The sequence below is a fragment of the Pituophis catenifer genome, unplaced genomic scaffold (genome assembly GCF_029215685.1).
Source record: "Pituophis catenifer annectens isolate HBS135680 unplaced genomic scaffold, rPitCat1.0.hap2 SCAF_4, whole genome shotgun sequence".
Taxonomy (NCBI): Eukaryota; Metazoa; Chordata; class Lepidosauria; order Squamata; family Colubridae; genus Pituophis; species Pituophis catenifer.
In genome coordinates, this window is record NW_027256884.1 from 99,231,103 (window position 1) to 99,248,642 (window position 17,540).

General features: G+C 37.0%; 2 protein-coding genes across 2 annotated transcripts in view; one reads left to right on the plus strand and one right to left on the minus strand.

Moving 5' to 3' along the window:
* Positions 1 to 1,262: 1,262 nt before the first annotated feature.
* Positions 1,263 to 17,540, plus strand: part of CMSS1 (cms1 ribosomal small subunit homolog) — a 192,840-nt gene continuing 176,562 nt past the window's right edge. The window contains 4 exon segments of the mRNA XM_070942746.1: positions 1,263 to 1,298; positions 1,300 to 1,359; positions 1,361 to 1,413; positions 1,415 to 1,521. Coding sequence (XP_070798847.1) covers positions 1,263 to 1,298; positions 1,300 to 1,359; positions 1,361 to 1,413; positions 1,415 to 1,521 — 256 coding nt within the window.
* FILIP1L (filamin A interacting protein 1 like) lies at positions 4,262 to 16,589 on the minus strand. The gene is made up of 2 exons (XM_070942745.1): positions 13,884 to 16,589; positions 4,262 to 4,596 (listed from the first exon to the last, which is right to left on the minus strand). The coding sequence occupies exons 1-2, from the start codon at positions 16,512 to 16,514 to the stop codon at positions 4,498 to 4,500; spliced, it is 2,730 nt and encodes a 909-aa protein (XP_070798846.1). The 5' UTR covers positions 16,515 to 16,589; the 3' UTR covers positions 4,262 to 4,497.

Consider the following 17,540-nt stretch of genomic DNA (forward strand, 5'->3'; position numbering starts at 1 on the left):
TCGTTTTGCTTCCTCGAAGCGGGTTCCTGCGGGCAAAAGAGATATCCGTAACTTCAGCTTTCAGTCAAGAGGTCAGAAAACAAAGTTTTAAGAATACAAATATGCACTGAAGATTCTGCTGGAGCTTATTTCGGAATCCATAGGCATACGATTTCAACCTGGAAGTCTAACCGATTATATTGTATATGTGGTGTTTTTTTTTTTTTTAATGGAGACTGCATAATATTTCGTTATACATTAGATGTACAGATCTCAGCTAAGCATGTTTTGGGAGCGGGAAGCTTTTTGAGGGCTTTTACGGTTAGAAGTCAGAAATCTTTTCTGATCTGCTTCACATCGTGAAGAGATAAACCAACAGACCTTCATCTGCTTCTGGTAGATGTCAGAGGTGCTTGTCTGATGAAGTGATCAGTGAACTAGCTCAAGGGTCTCCAACCTTGGCAACTTTTAGACTTGTGGACTTCAACTCCCAGAATTCCTCAGCCAGCTTTGCAAAGCTGGCTGAGGAATTCTGGGAGTTGAAGTCCACAAGTCTAAAAGTTGCCAAGGTTGGAGACCCTTGAGCTAGTTTACCGCTCTTAATGAAGGTGCATTTACTGGCATAAATCCCTGATCGTCTGAAAGTTAGACTGAAACTGATATAAATCCCCCGAAACTTACCACACCTTTACGCTAACAACCGCCCCACGGTCCAGCGGCATTGTTTTTAAAGTGTCATCCTCAGGTTTGAGTCTATTCCAGCACACAGCACAACCCAGCTCGAAATGTAAACACCCAAGATATACTTCACATTTTGCTGTCGGCATTATGTTCAATCACAAGCCCGGTGACTTAACTCGGAGCCAAATAATATAGCTTAAGGTTCAGAACGGTAAACAAAAATCACGACATTTAAAAAGTAAGCAATCTGTTGTTCGGGAATTGCTAGAGACCCCTGCAACCCAAACTGCACGGATGAGCCCCCGTCACCTGCTAAGGGGTAGTTTCGTTGCGGATGATGAGCCTACACTACAACCCTGGTTAAAATATAGTTTGGTTTACCGTTGAGCCAGGCCATTCTATAACGGTTTATTTTTTTGATGGCTTAAGGGTTTTGCGAGCAGAAAACATCGGGATGTCAACCGCAGTTGATGGTTTTGCAAAGGCTGCATTAGCGCAGCTGGGAGCTGGCGCAACCCGAAAGCAAATGTCCGCCATGTGTTTCCTCAGAAGCAAGTCCGATTACACGGAGTAGTGGAATGCCTTATCCTACTCATAGAGCAATGAACTGTTTGCAACTCTGTAGATTTGCAGTGCCATTTCTCCTCCTCTTCCTGCCTCCAGCCCGGGTCACTGCCTGCTGTGAGCGAAACGAGAGTTAACCTCCCCTTTGAAATTCCTCCCTGCCCGACCCACTGGGCGGGATTCAGGCGTTCAAAGCGGCAACCGGCAGCGGGCAGGGGCGGCGTGGGTTACACAGCATGGCAGACACGTTGGACGAGCCTTGGTGGGAGACACCTGAAGGAACCAACATTAGTCCAGGTACCGGGCTTTGGGAAAAGCGTGGAAGTTTTGGGATGCTGCCTGGCTAATTTTATAGACGGTCTCATCGCCTCATATTTAACTGCAGTCTCTTCGCATTGCTCTGGGTATTTAGAAAACGACTCAGAAAGGTAGAGTCGTCAGGCTCTTGCATGAAAACCAGCTTTCTTTTTTCCAGTCAAAGAGAGTGAAGGGTAGGCTAATTATTTTCTATATATCGGAGAAGTACATAAAAATTACTTCTTGAGTACTTCTAGTGAATGTACCGCTTTTTAATTTGGTTCTTTAAATGGACTATAAAACCGATATGCCAATGAACAGATATGCCATTTCTGTGATTCCACTGAAAACAGATACAAGTGGACCCTCAAACCGCAGGCAGAGACATTGGGCAAAGGATGCAGAATAACGATTATTGGAAGTAAATGAAAAGGGCGGAGAAGGGATTCTTCCACTTATGACTTCCACTTATGACTGTATGACTGTAACTTTGTTGCTTGTATCCTTATGATTTATATTGATATTGATTGTTTCCTGATTTCTTATTTGTACCCTATGACTATCATTAAGTGTTGTACCTTATGATTTTTGATGAATGTATCTTTCCTTTTATGTACACTGAGAGCGTATGCACCAAGACAAATTCCTTGTGTGTCCAATCACACTTGGCCAATAAAAAAATCTATTCTATTCTATTTTATTACAGCTTTTCTCCAGTTCAGTGTGATATGTCTTCCTCTTGTGCACACTGTTTTAATCTTACAGAGTTTTCAGGTCAGTTACCATAGGTTGAGGCCAAGCTGTGGTTTTTAGTTACCAGTTCTTGCTTTGTGCTTTTGGGGTGTATACAGGTGTGTATGCCTTACCTGTGCATATTATAAACATTCATTGAGGCTTTAAAGTGTATCAAGGTATATATAACTTTTGCTGTCCATCCTCTGATCCACTTCAGCTCCTGATGACTATAATGAATATGGCCATGTTGTTTTCTTGGAAATATTTTCAAGATCACAGTCCAAAGTACAGTCCTGTGATTTCCTGATGGTCTCCTATCCAAGGATTAACTAGGTCTTGCCTGTTTAGTTTTTAAAGAGCAACTTACTGTGGTGTTTATAAGTTTATGATCCCTTTTGAATTTTCAGTATTTTTGCATAAGTATAACCTAGAATGTGATATGATCTCCATAAAAGTCTGAAAACAAGATAAAGAGAACCTAATTAAACAAATGAGTTATTTCTTCCCACTGATATATAGTGAGGGATGGTTCCTATCTCATGAGGAATTAAAACATTCTTGAAAGATACAATATAATTTCTGTGTGCTGTGTATTGAACAATTGGTTAATCAAAGTTAACTTTTATATTGAGATGTGGATATGGTTCTGTTTTAATGAGGAAATTAATATGCATAATTGTGGCTTTATAAGGTTTGTTGTAGTAGCAACAATTGAGAGAGAAAAAAATTAACTTTTTGAAAGCAATGGATTAATTCTATAGCAAGTGAGCTGTGGCTTGCTATCATTTTATATAAGCAAGCCATCAGTTTGTATTGTATGCTTTGTTAGTCAGCCTTTATTCATATAACTGTATCTACAAACAGGTCGGCTTCTGTTTCCTTTAAAAGTAGCTTTTGTCTCCTCCAGAGACACTCATTTGTGGAAAGTTGTTTTTATATTAGTCAATTGATTTTGAGAATATCATTTTGTACAATCCCAAAGGATTGAAGGAGTCTCCTTCAGTTATCCTTTTAATTTTATCACCTGTGCTTTTCTTTCTATAATTGACATTTTTTTTCTATGAATAGTAAATCAATCAATCAGAATAGAGCTGGAGGTCTTCTAGTCCCACCTCCTGCCACAAGCAGGAGATCCTATACCATTTCAGATAAGTGACTGTCCAGTCTCTTCTTAAAAACCTCCAGTGATGAAGCACCCACAAGTAGTTTAGGAATGTTATTTAATGAAAATGTTGTTCATCCCTATACTGAGGGTTAAATATTAAAATAATTTATTTTATAATAAGATACCATGAAAATATTTCTTGCCTATTCTACATTCCATACAGGTCTAATAATTTTAAAAGAATCCAATTTAAAAAAATAGTTTTTCATTTACCATATGTTAGAAACATTGATGTAAAAATGCATGGTGGTAAGCAAAATTCACAGCATCTCAACTTTGAAAAATACATCAAATGCACAGTTGGTGACAGTAATCCATTTCTTCATACACGTATGCAATATGTAGGATTTCTTCCTCTTGTTTTGGGTTTGGGCTGGAGTGATTTGGGTTGGGGCTGATAAAATGGTAACATTTTATCATCCTATGGTAATTTTACAGTGTCATGATATCGCTGCTTTTTTTTTTCCTGCTGAGCATAAAAATACACTTGTCCTTCTAGGGTTTGCATACATTGTTTTCTCCCTGATTCCTTGTCCTTGGTCCTTAAAGAATTCTTTATCTCTTTAAGGTTGGTTGAGTAGTGAATCAAGAATACAATTGCTCTTAATACTGCACTGGGAAATTGGGAGAAAATAATAGCAGAGTTCTATGGTGGTTGCATTTTTAAAATCTCTTCATCATGCTCTATCCAGCTGTTGCTGTTGTTTTGACATTGCCCAGAATATAAAGGTAGAGCTAGATAGGAAATTCACAATAGCTTCATTTGAATTAAGTGGAAACTTCATCCAGTCCATAGTGTAGGACAAACATTTGATTCCTATTAGGAAAATGGGGCAAGATTATACTGAATAGTAGATTTCTGGTTATAAGAAAGTCCCAATGCTTTTTAATTCCAGTGTCAACATCAATCTTTTTTGCTGTATTGATGTGCAAAAAATCATTTCTACTTAGGAGTTAGGTAACAATTATCTCACACATCAGCAGCCTCATGTCTTCCTGACATTTTGAGTAGCAGCATTGAGAATATATTTGGTGATGTCTGATGTCCCATCTTTAGTATCTTAAGTTGGCTTCTTCTATTGTCCAGAAGGTGTCCTCACTGGTAGCACTGTTGTACTGATGGTTTTTGATTTAGGATTTCTAATAGGAATTGCTTGACGGAAAACATCAGCAATCTATAATTAAAAAAAAATCAAAATATTTGCAGTTATCAATTTTAATGTATAAATTGTATGAAAAAATATATTCAAAACATGCCACTATTTTTTACTTTTTTTAAAAAAATGAATATACTAGATTATGTAGCCGGCATTCACACCTCATGCTAAACTGTAAATCCTTGTGTACATAACTCTTTTGTCAGATATGTACAACATACTAAGCAAAATATAAGCAAACAGCAATTCATCATACAAGCAAACAGCAAGCTCATAAACCCAGTTATGGGCTTCACTTGCATGACAGAGTTATGGCTATTTATTTTATTCTAATTAACCCAATATCTTGGGTTGGCACAATGCATCATATCATGTGATAAACATATGGGCTGGTAATCACAATATCTAGATTAAATATTGGCTAGTTTGTGGATAGATTTACTAGAAGAACCAACCATAGTGTTATCCCGGTTCAGAAAGAACTAGATTCCTAATGCCAAGAGAATAGCCCATTGAGATTATGGTGATCTTTCATTGTTGTGAGATGAAGTACAATGTTTTCTTTGACAAATGCTTCGTAAGGTGTTGCTGAATATTCTTTTAAATGATTTAATCTACTTCTTATCTCTAGATGGCAGCAAAGCTCAATAGTTCGTAGTATTTGAATTTTCTTAGATTCTGGGGCAGAGACATTGAGATGTATATAACATATTCCTAACTGTAAGAAAATATTGAGAACATCAGTTGTAAAGCAACAGTAAATATGGCATTATTGCTAATAAAGTTCATATAGGAAACCTGAAATAACAAAATATTATGTGCAACGCTATATAGGTCACAATTATGCAACAACGGGGCTATTTCGTGGCATTTGAAGTTCATAATAATCATGCAGAAAATAACAGGAATAAAATATTTAATATGTTAATTCAGCTCTCACCATTCGCTAAATGTGATATGATTGCAACTGTTGGAATTTTTACTTGTTTGGTTAATACACGTAGTCCTTATTTATATCAGTTTATTTAGTGACTGTTTCAAGTTACAATGGCACTGGAAAAATTGACATGACTGTTTTTCACACTACCGTTGCAGGATCCCCATGGTTATGTGATCAAAATACAGAAGCTTGGCAACTGGCATGTATTTATGACGATTGCAGTTTTATGGAGTTATAAACCTTTTGTGACCTTCTGACAAACAAGTCAATGGGGAAGCCAAATTCACTTAACAAGTTACTAACTTAACAATTTCAGCAATGCACTTAACAGCTGTGTCAAGAAAGGTCATAAAATTGGGTAAAATTTACTTAACAACTGTCTCACTTAGCACAGATATTTTGGGCTCAATTGTAGTTGTAAGTCAAGGACTATCTGTACTGGCTTAGAGTTCTGGTAGTTTATTATAAACTGCCGAGTTTCCCAGATCATCTAAAAAACCAGACTCTGGTCAGTTGACATTCAACATTTTAAACCTCCTTTCAATGTCTCCTTTAATATTAGTGATGTTGTTAATCTCTGGATTTCAGGAAGGAGCAGAGTCCAGAACTCAGGGCTTGCTTGTGAGAAAGCATGTGGCAAACAAAGAAAATTATACATCTGGAAATGGTCGGACTGGATAGGACTGCATTAAACTCTAATTACATGTAACCATTCCCACTAAATTAAGGCTAAAAATGTAAACAATATTTACAGTATGCAAGAAAACTGAATCTGCAGGCAAGACTTAAGCTTGATGACTTAAGTTTGATGATCAGCTGGAGGAGCAGTATTGGCAGTGTAAAAATTGACCTTGAGTATTTTTCTCATCATCATCTGATATGATATCCTTGTAATAGTTTGCTTGATGAGACCATATTAACTTACATTAATTTATTTTTAATTTATTAAAACATGTAATTTATTAGAATGAAGCAGCTTTGCATGCCTATATTTGATAAATATTTAAATATATACTGGCATATGTCTTCATTAAATTTATGTAATAATGAAATTAAATACCCTTCAGAGGTTTTTTATAAAAATGTTCTATAAGTGGCTAGCATGGGATACAGTTGATTCTAATTTTATCTAGGAAATAACTCGGAATAATTTTTAAGAGTTATCATTTCTAATCACCTTGGACATATAGCCAATTAAGCATCTGTACAAAATTTAAATTGGCTCTAAACTTCATTAAGAACTTTTTTGACAGTACAAATTGTATATGTAGAAACCACTGACTTTTAATTCTGCTGATTATCAAACTAAGATTTGTCACAATTTGTATGATAAAAGTTGCATTTTGTTTTAAATGAGGAATTGTAGCGCTAGAGAAAAAGGGATTTTGCATTCAAAAATTCAATCTCTGACTTCCCCACTTAAGAAAATGTGAAGGGATGTGAAATTATATATTAAAGCTATAATTTGAGAGCTATTATGGGTCAAGTAGGTAATAAGTTAGATTTATTTATTACACAAAGCCACTGTGTGGTTTTAAACAAAGCATGGTTTAGCATGCTATGTGAACTTCAAACAATTCTATATAGAGGGAGAAATAATCTGCCCAGGTAAAAAACCGCTTTATTTCCTATGTGATATATTGGCTCTTGCAATAAAATTAGTTTTTTTGTGAAAGTAATCAGTTCTAGAGTAGTTGCAATGTAACATTAAATAGCGTTCATTCAGCCACTGATTTGCTTTTGTTAACTTGTGACTTGGACTTTTCATATCTTTTAAATATCAGGTAGCATAGATAGATGAGTTACAAGCCATCTGTAGATGCTTCTTCAGTTCTGTACATAGGAGAGAGCTCCATTGTATATAGGGGATTTCTAAGTGATCCTACATCAGGGGTGAAATCCAGCAGGTTCTGACAGGTTCTGGAGAACCAGGAGTGAAAATTTTGAGTAGTTTGGAGAACCAGCAAATGCCACCTCTGGCTGGTCCCAGAGTGGGGTGGGAATGGAGATTTTGCAGTATCCTTCCCCTTCCGCACCCACCAAGCCACACCCACAGAACCAGTAGTAAAAAAATTTGGATTTCACCACTGTCCTACATGCCATTCTGCCACATACTGTATCCACAACTACTGTAACTGGTTATATTGTATGCTCTGCAGTCCTGTTCATACCTGCTGAAAAGTAACTTTTCATTAGCTTATTCTTAAGCGAGTATAGATTTGTCTTTTATTTTGTCCTTTTTTTAAAAAATTGTCTTTGAAGCCACAGGGGTATAGTGGTGACATTTGCTAATTGCTGGGAGTCTATTTGGGATAGTGATGGCTTTAGGGAAAATCATCCTGTTAAGCTAGAAGACCTAGCTAGGCTATTATTTCATTGCATTACAGTTTACCACAGAAAATTGTAATTACACTTCTGAATATCAGAGGCACAATTGTGAAAAATGTCAGGAGCTATAAAAGTGATCAGTAGATGTCCCAGAGTTGGCCACTTCTGTCTTAAAGAATAGTGTAGCATTTTGAAATTGCAAATTGATAGATCCTGTCTATCTTTAGGGGGAGACCCAGTCACGAATTTGGTTCCATAGGAAGACTATCCTTTTTAGAAATAGGCTATAATAATAGAATCATGCAAGCCTGTGCATTACCTCTCCTTATATATCCCATTGAACCAGGAAGGATCTTGTCCAAGTCTCTTCCAAATACTACCTTGTTTGCCAGGCCTTAAGGAATGTTTTAGCTTACTTTGTTTACATAATGGTTCTTGCCTATAGAATTTCTTTCAAGATCATGAAGCCCTCTTGATGAATCTTCCTTTCATGCATCAAAGTCTCATATTCTGGGTTTGTAATATTGGCTATAATTGTTCACTGTTGGGAACTATTTTATATCAGTAGAATATTATACATAAAGAGGACAAAACACAAATTTATATTAACATATTTCTTTAGTCCTCTAATGAGAAATACTAATGTAAAATACTAAACAATGTTAAAAGGAAATAGAAATTTATTTATTTATTTATTTATTTTATTGAATTTCTATACCGCCCTACTCCCGAAGGACTCAGGGCGGTGCACAGCCATGAAATAAAACACATAGATATACAGAATTTAAAATCGAATAAAATGAATTAAATAAATTTGGCTGAATTAGTACCCATAATTTAAAATACCCATATTTTAAAATACATTAAAAATTTAAAATTTACACTTAAAAGGGAGAAGATTTAGGCGAGGCCAGCTTGATGAAATAAAAGCGTCTTCAGCTCGTGGCGGAAGGTGCGCAGATCCGGAATCCTCCGTATCTCTGGGGGGAGCTCATTCCAGATCGTCGGTGCCCCCACAGAGAAGGCTCTCCCACTAGGGGCCGACAGCCGACATTGTTTGGCCGACGGCACCTGGAGGAGCCCCTCTCTGTGGAAGGGTAGTGGTCGGTGGGAGGCTGTTGATGGTGATAGGCAGTCCCGTAAGTAACCAGGTCCCAAGCCATGGAGCGCTTTAAAGGTGGTAACCAGAACCTTGAAGCGCACCCGGAAGACCACCGGGAGCCAGTGCAGCTCGCGCAGGAGAGGTGTTACATGGGAGCTCCATGTTGCTCCCATAACCACCCGCGCGGCCGCACTCTGCGCCAGTTGGAGCCTCCGGGTGCACCTCAAGGGGAGCCCCATGTAGAAAGCATTACAATAGTCCAGACGAGAGGTGATGAGGGCATGAGTGACTGCGTAACGAGTCCCGATCTAGAAAGGGACGCAACTGGCGAATCAGGCGAACCTGATGAAAAATCCTCCCGGTCACGGCCGTCAAGTGCTCTTCTAAAGACAGCCGTGAGTCCAGGAGGACGCCCAAGTTACGAGCCCTTTCCGTGGGGGCCAATGATTCTCCCCCAATAGCCAGCGATGGTGCCAGCTGACTATATCGGGCCGTCGGAAACCACAGCCACTCGGTCTTGGATGGGTTGAGCCTGAGCCCGTTTCTCCCCATCCAGATCCGTACGGCCTCCAGGCACTGGGACATCACTTCAAGGGCATCGTTGGGGTGGTCCGGGGTGGAGATGTACAGCTGGGTGTCGTCAGCGTACAGATGGTACTTCACCCCGAAACCACGGATGATCTTGCCCAGCGGCTTTACATAAATGTTGAACAGAAGGGGCGAGAGAACCGATCCCTGCGGCACCCCACATATAAGGGGCCTCGGGGTCGATCTCTGCCCCCCTGTCAACACAAACTGCGACTATATTTAAAAGAAAGAAATATAAAGGTGGGAGAGTCATATCAGCTTGCTGTAGATGATAAAAGATGTCTTAATCTCTTAAGAATATTTCAGCTGCAACATTACATATGATGCATTCTCTAAATAAATAACTCTCTTATTATTTGGATAAGAACTTATCTCAAGATACTGCTCCACAAGGGAAACTTAGAAAATAAATGTTAAATTTCATAGTTATAAAATATGTTGATTGTTTACATACACTACAGGCTGTCCTCTACTTGCAACCATTAGAGAGCATTTTAAGTTACAGTGGCAGTGAAAATAGTGACTTACAACCAGTCCTTGCTCTTACAACTCTTACAACATCCCCATGGTCATGTGATCAAAATTCAGGTGCTTGGCTACTGGCATGCATTTAGGACAGTTGGAGCATCTCAGGGTCAAGTGATCACTATTTGCGACCTTCCCAGCTGGCTTCTGACAAGCAAAGTCAACGGAGGAAGTTGGATTCTCTTAACAACTGCATTATTCATTTAGCTGCAGCGATTTGCTTAAAGAGCAAAATGGTTGTAAAATCGGACTTGACTCACTTAGTAAACATCTTGCTTAGCAACGAAAATTCTGATCCCACTGTGGTTGTAAATCGAGAATTACCTATATTGTTAAAGTATAACCCGCTTGTACAGCATAAAAATATTAAACACCAATTCAGTTATTTATTTCTTGTTTTTGGTGTTCTGAAGGGATTATCTTAAACAGAAAAAAATAATGAAGCTAATTCATTCTCTTCCTTACCCCTTCAGGCTACAATAAGCAAGGCAACTAGAAATACATGCTGATTATGTAAACGGACCTTTAAACCCCTTCGACTCATTGAGCCCAGCTTGGCAAAAGGCTCACTGAACAGATAATTTGTAGCCTGGGAAGTGGTATGCCAGAGGAAGGAAGTTCAGAAAGCTACTGTTGCATGCTCTTACATGTTCCTTGCCACTTCTAAAATCTCTTTTGCCCAAATGCTGTAGCTATGGATTGTCAAATGTGGGGAATAATTGCAGACAATTTCTTTCCTTTTCCCTAATTATGTATGCCAATGGGACCTGGCTGGCCTCTGTTGGGGAAAAAAAATCTAACTTTCAACTCATCCAGAAAAATAGTACTTGTATGGATAGCTTATAGTATGACCCAAATTTTCTTTAATTTTGCTGTTTTCAAATACACGCATTCAGTTTTACACACACACACACACACACACACACACACACACACACACACACACTTTAAATGAATCTTTAAAGAATGGGTAAACGCTTGTTTATATATATATATATATCTTGCCATTGCCCTTTATGATGCAATTGATGATTCAAGAATTTCTAAATCTCATATTATAGGATGTTTAATTTACTGTGGGTTCAGGATAGGATTGCTTAATTTCATAGGATGTGGTTACCATTTGAAGCATTTAGAGAGGAACCCTATATTTAAGTTAAAAGTAGAAGAATCTTAGAGGCAATTGGCATCATCTGTTGCCAGCCGATTACAGTAATATTATGATAGTTTTTTACATGGTATTTGGTACAGAATTGGCATTTTGAGTAGAAATAAAGATCTTAAATATTTTCTCTGTGATCATCTTTCTCTGTGCATTTAAATAAATTGTTCATAAGAGCTGATCTTGAGTAAATCTTTGTGAATTACACATGCACACAGGCTAGAGCACGGGTGTCAAACTTGTGGTGTCACGTTGCCATCATGTGATATATTGTTATGTTTTTTGCCTTCGCAGAGCTCAGGTGGGCATAGCCTGCGCATGACTCATCCGACCCATGGGCTGCCAGTTTGACACTCCTGGACTAGAGTATCAATTTGTTGCAGTACTGAAGGAGATATGGGCTTAATATTAAATATAGATAGTTCTTGAGTTACGACTACAATTCAGTCCGGAAGTTCCATTGCTAAGCCACACAGTTAAGTGAGTTATGACCAGTTCCCCTGGTATGGATGACTATTTTATGTGTTATTTGTGTGGTTGGAGCTAAACTGTGGGGGCTTCAAGTGCTACCTATATTTGTACGATTTTCTCCTATTCATTTGCTATTTACTGTGGGTTTTTTAAATTGTGGGTCAGCTGCTTGGAATTGCAAAAAAAAAAAAATAGGTGGCAATATAAATTAATTTGATAAATCATTTTTTAAATAAATGACTAAATTGAAGATTTAGGTCAACTGAAATGAAGAGTTGTAATTGTTTTATATTGTTTGACTATTATGTTGTTTGTTTAGTATTCTTGTGAATATTCATCAGTACTAATACTAATTAAGAATTAACTGTAGCTGATTTCCCCCTTGTTGCTTCAGAAGAGAGGCTCCTAGCAACATCTCAAGAGTTATCTATTCTCAAACTACAGTAATAGAAAATATTGCTTATCTTACATCCCTAATATATTTATTCCTTTTCTCTTAAGTTAACAGAACAGCAGAGTTGGAAGGACTTCAAAGATCTTCTAGTCCAACGTCCTGCTCAAGCAGGAAAATTTATACCAGGGTTGTCAAACTCATGGCCCATGGGCTGGATGCATCACATGCCCAGTTTAGTGAAGGGGGAAAAAGTCCTGATACATCACATGACACCGCCTTGACGATGTGAGTTTGACACCCCGGTCTATACTATTCAGACAAATGGTTGTCCAAACGCTTCTTAAAAATCTTCAGTATTGGAATAGCCACAACTTATGGAAGCAAGTCATTCCACTGATTAATTGTTCTTAGATTATTTGCCTGTTTTATCAAAACTAACTACCTATTCTATTTTTTTAAAAAAATGTTCACATCTTCTTGATATGAGACTACCTAGCATCTCCATGTAAAAAAATCAAATACAATATGATTAGATGGCTCTTTGCCTGAGACTTTAGAGATCAGCCTCCCCAAGTGAATGATATCATCTCCTTGACTTCACATCAAGCAGGGGTGATAGCATGATAGCAGGGAAAATGAGAGTTGATTTCCAACACATCTGGAGAACATTAGATTGGGAAAGTCTGATGTAGAGAATAATGGGCTAGATGAATAAATAATCACATCTGAGATAGTTTCCTATATTCCTAGAAATATGGGGTAAAAGAAATTACTGGCTTTAAACAATTTGGGTATTATATCTTAATTTATGTTTAAGGAAAAATAAGCAGGAGAAACATTGATCTTTCAAAAAGTATTTTGCTAATTTTGTTTTGATAGGGGTTCGCTCCTCCTAATCACTGAAAACATTTCATGTATCAAATCTTTAAAACAGCCTGTACTGAAGGCTGTTTTTAAAAAAAAACCCACCAAGAGGCTTATATTGTTCTACTTCAGTCTTCCAAAACCTGTTGCCTTCTAGACATTTCAGGCCAATTTTGGATATGTTGTCTGGAAATTCTGGGATTTGTAGTCTTTACTTATTTATGGGTAGTGAGCTAGGAAAGATTGCTTAAACCAGATAATTATCAGCTTGTTCAAATTATATCTAAGCAACCATCTGGTTCTCAGGTTGCTCACTTAACTAGTACAGTGTTCTGGAGTCTCATTTAAGTTCATTATCACCATTTAAAATACATGCAATTTTATATAATGCCCAATCTGAAAATATTTATATTAAGCTCACAGCAAATCCAGTCAACAGACTGACTAAAAATTAATATCTGGTTAAAAGATTAAAAGAGGCAACTAAAGACTAAAAATAAATATGCATGATTTACTTTAAACTTTTACACAAGAATAAAAATAAAATGATTTTTGCAGGCAATGGTTAGAAAAATATTTACTGTTTTATGTTAAATTTTGTCAGTGAAATGATTGCAAGATGAACTAATAGTAAATAGTTAATAGTAAAAATATAAATACATGAAGTTGCATTTATACAGCTACATATCTAGGTATCTAACAGAAAATACTTAACAGAACAGATATTATAGTAAGTGCACAATTCATATGATTATTGAGACAAGCCAGCAAGTTAGTTTTGTATCCTGTTATTGACACATGCAAAGAATTTGTCCCAATTTCTCATTAAGGTTGTCCCAAAAATAGTCTTCCTGGGAAGGAGAGCATACATTTGCAATAGTGATATGGATGTCAGCAGAATTAGGAAAAGTCAGTGGTATACACTACTTACTGTAATTTGTGACTGTCGGGGGAGACTTGTTGCAGTTGGTGTAATAGTGATGCTGCTGGTAATTTTGTTGACAGATTTACTTGGTGTTCCATTTGGAGTTCTGTTATCTTGCACAGGAGTGCAAGGATTATTGTTTTTTATAGAATTAGAAATAGTTTGTGCATAAGGATTTCCTAAATGAATGTGTATTTTATTATCTTCAGTAGTTATTACATTTGAATTAGAACTGTTAGATCTTTGAAAGTGCACAGATGATTGCTTTTCGGGGGATATTTTGAAGACAGTATGCTTGTCAATCATTTCCAAGGACACTGGTGAAAGTAACTGCTCAGGGGAACTTCTATTTGTCAAAGCCAAAGGAGACGTTGTTCTTTCAGCTATTACAGAAGCACATGATTCAGGTATTTGAGATCTAGCGAAAGTGGTCATAGTAAGAGGTGTCATGGCTTGCTCTTGAGCTGGGTAGACATCAGGTAATTTAGATTTTATAGGAGTTAAAGACTCATTTTGAATTATAGTTATTCTTTGCTTTGCTGTGCCACAATTGGGTATCACAGCTGTACTAGTAAAAGAGTGAGAATTCACTGAAGTTGGGCTAGTGATTTCAAGCATGGCTGTGTTTTGCTCATGATCTGGAGTGACTTTTATATGAAGAGGCTGGCCTGGTGTGTGGCTTAAAACTAAATTTCCAGGCTGAATACAATTCCCATTCTGCTTGGCATAAATTCTTCCATTTTGAATGTGGCTTTCTTTGGACTTCATCCAGGGGATCCAAAGTTTGCTGTTATTAGCTACATTTGCAATTGAAGAATTACTGAAAGATATCATTGATTCATCATCATTATCATCATCTTCATTATCACTCTCTTCATATAAATGTCCATTTATGACAGCCCGTTCCAAAGGAACTAGACTCTTATAATCAGGTGGTTCATTGTCAACTGGCTCTGTTTGTACTTCCTTGGAGGCAACTTGTAAGTCAGAGATTCTCCTTCCATTGAGACTTGGTCGCAAACTCTTACTGAAACGCCTATACCTCTGCAGTTCTTCGTTAAGAGTTTCCATTTCTCTGCCTAATTCTTTGTTTTTATTTTCTTGTTGAGTAAGTTTCTTTTGCAAGATTCTCTGGTCTTCTCTTAAATGACATATTAAATCTTCTGTTGCCATATATTCATGTATTTTCTCTTTCAGTGCGTCTACTTCCCTTGAAAGATGACCTGACTTGGCTGTTTCTTCCTTGAGTTTTCTGAATAATCTCTGCTCATGGTTGCATTCTGTCTTTTCTGCTAACTTGTATCGTGCCAGTTCTCTCTTCACTATCTCAAGTTCCTCTGATAAAAATCTGGCTTTGTCTTGTTCGTTAACATATCTGCGTTCTAAAGATTCAAATTCATCTTCAGTTTTCATGAGATCATCTTCTATGGCCTTCATTTCTTTCAGTTTATGTTTCAGCTTCTCAATTTCTTGAACTAGTTCTTTAATCTTGTTGTTTTCTTGCTGGAAAGTTGGGTTAGGTTTTGTTGTCTCTTTAAGTTTATTTTTAAGAAATTCTTTTTCTATGGTTTCCAAGGACTGAAGCTTTTTTCTTAGCAAATTCATTTTAGAGGAGAGATCGTTTCCCTTCTCTTCCTCTATTTTCAGTTTGTTTTTCAATTCATCTCTCTCCCTTGTAAGGTTAGTCATTTTTTCTTCAGCATCATTTTTAAATTTTAATGCTTTCTTACTCTCTTCAATCAATTTTTCTGTGACTGACATAACTTTTTTTTGTTCCAACTGCAGCTGTAGATTTGCAGTCTGTACCTTTTCTTCCATTTGTTTTATTTTTTCATTCATTGTTTTCCTTTCGTCTACAAGCATTACAGTTAATGATTTCAATTTAGACATATCTTCCTTAAGTATGAACTCTGTTTTTTCTAATTTATTCTCAGTGGTTTCAAGCTCTCCTATGCGAGCTTTTAGGCCATCAAGATCCAGTGACAGCTGCTTTGTTAATGTTTTTTCTTTTTCTAGGTTACATTTTAAAGAGGAACATTCCTGCTTGCTCTTGGTGAAAGCATCCTCTAGTTTCTCAAGCTCCATAATTCTTTTATTGAGTTTATCAACTTCTACTTTAAAATTTTTACTTTGTGTGGCTTCTTTTTCTAGTCTCTTATGAAGCTCTCGGCATTGCTCTTCCAATTTTATGAGTTCCTCATCTTTTCCTTCCATCTCTAGGACTCTTTTCCGGAGCACCTCTACTTCAGACATAAGGGTAGAGTTTCCACATTCTCCTCTGTTGATTTTCTCTCTTAGATCTTGCAGTTCTTCTTCTGTCTTTCTTAAGGACTTGTTAGTTTCTTCAAGTTCATCAACCTGTCGACTAAGAACTGTTAATTTTAAGCGGAGTTGGCGATGTTGGCTCTCTTCATTGGTTAATTTGGCCATTGTAGCTTCCTGTTCTTGAGAAGCCTTTCTGATTTGTATTTGAAGTTCTCCTTCCAACCTGAGAGCTTTCTGCTCCTGTTCTTGGGCTTTTGATTCTGCAGTGGAGATTTTTTCATGTGCTTGTTCTGCAGAGGTGGTTAAATTTTGAATTTGCTCAGTTTGTTGACTCAGCTCTTCTGTTAATCGTTGTTGTTCATCCACTAGCATTAAAGTGAATGATTTCAGTTTTATTAGCTCTTCTTTCAGTTTGTTTATTTTCTTGCAGTTTTCCTTTTCTCTTTTTGCTTGATAAACTGCATCTTGTTCAAGGACCTTTTTTAATCTGAAAGAAAATGAAACTCACTTTCAGTTGTAAAAATACTTAAAATATTAATAAAGAATTGTGTGTTACACAAGAAAATAAAAACATCCAGCGGAAGGATGGCAAGCCATTTTATATAATTACCAAAAAAGCTAAATAGATGTTTTCATGATGTGTTGAGCAATCAATCTCAATTTGAAGGAGACTTTACCTTATATCTATATATAAATATTTGTCATATTTTTCTTTTGAAAATTTCAGAAATATATATATTAATTTTATAGCAGTTAGATAGCTTTTTCTAAACATAAAAACAAACAAACAAACAAAAATATTTCCCTGAAAATAAGACATCCTATGATAATAAGCCCAATTGGGCTTTTGAGCGCATGCGCTAAAATAAGCCCTCCCTGAAAATATTTAAACACAGAGCTGGAAATCAGGTAAGATGCCAAGAGGAGCCCCATCTTGCTCCACATACCCCAAAATAACAAGACCTGCCTGAAAATAAGACCAAGCACTTATTTCAGGGTTCCAAAAAATATAAGACAGGGTCTTATTTTCAGGGAAACACGGTATATTCATCTTCCACTAAATGACCTATATTTTATAATCTGTTCCTTTACCTCCATAATAATTAATTTTCTTGCTGTTGTATCTTGAAACTACTATTACACTGTTTTAAAGTGAAGGCATTAAATAGGAAATCTAGGTAGTATTAGATGGCATGGAGCATCTTAATTTATACAATTTATCATTCAGATAGACGTTTGAGATGAAGAATGTATTAGTACCTTCTCCATTGAGAGTGGAGACAGCAGCCAGCGTGGGTAGTGCCCATCCAATCAGCTTGAAGGACTGAGCCTGCCAATTATTCTTAGTCCCGCCCTTGTTGCCGGGAAGCCCAGTTTTTGGCTCAGTCCTTCAGCGCT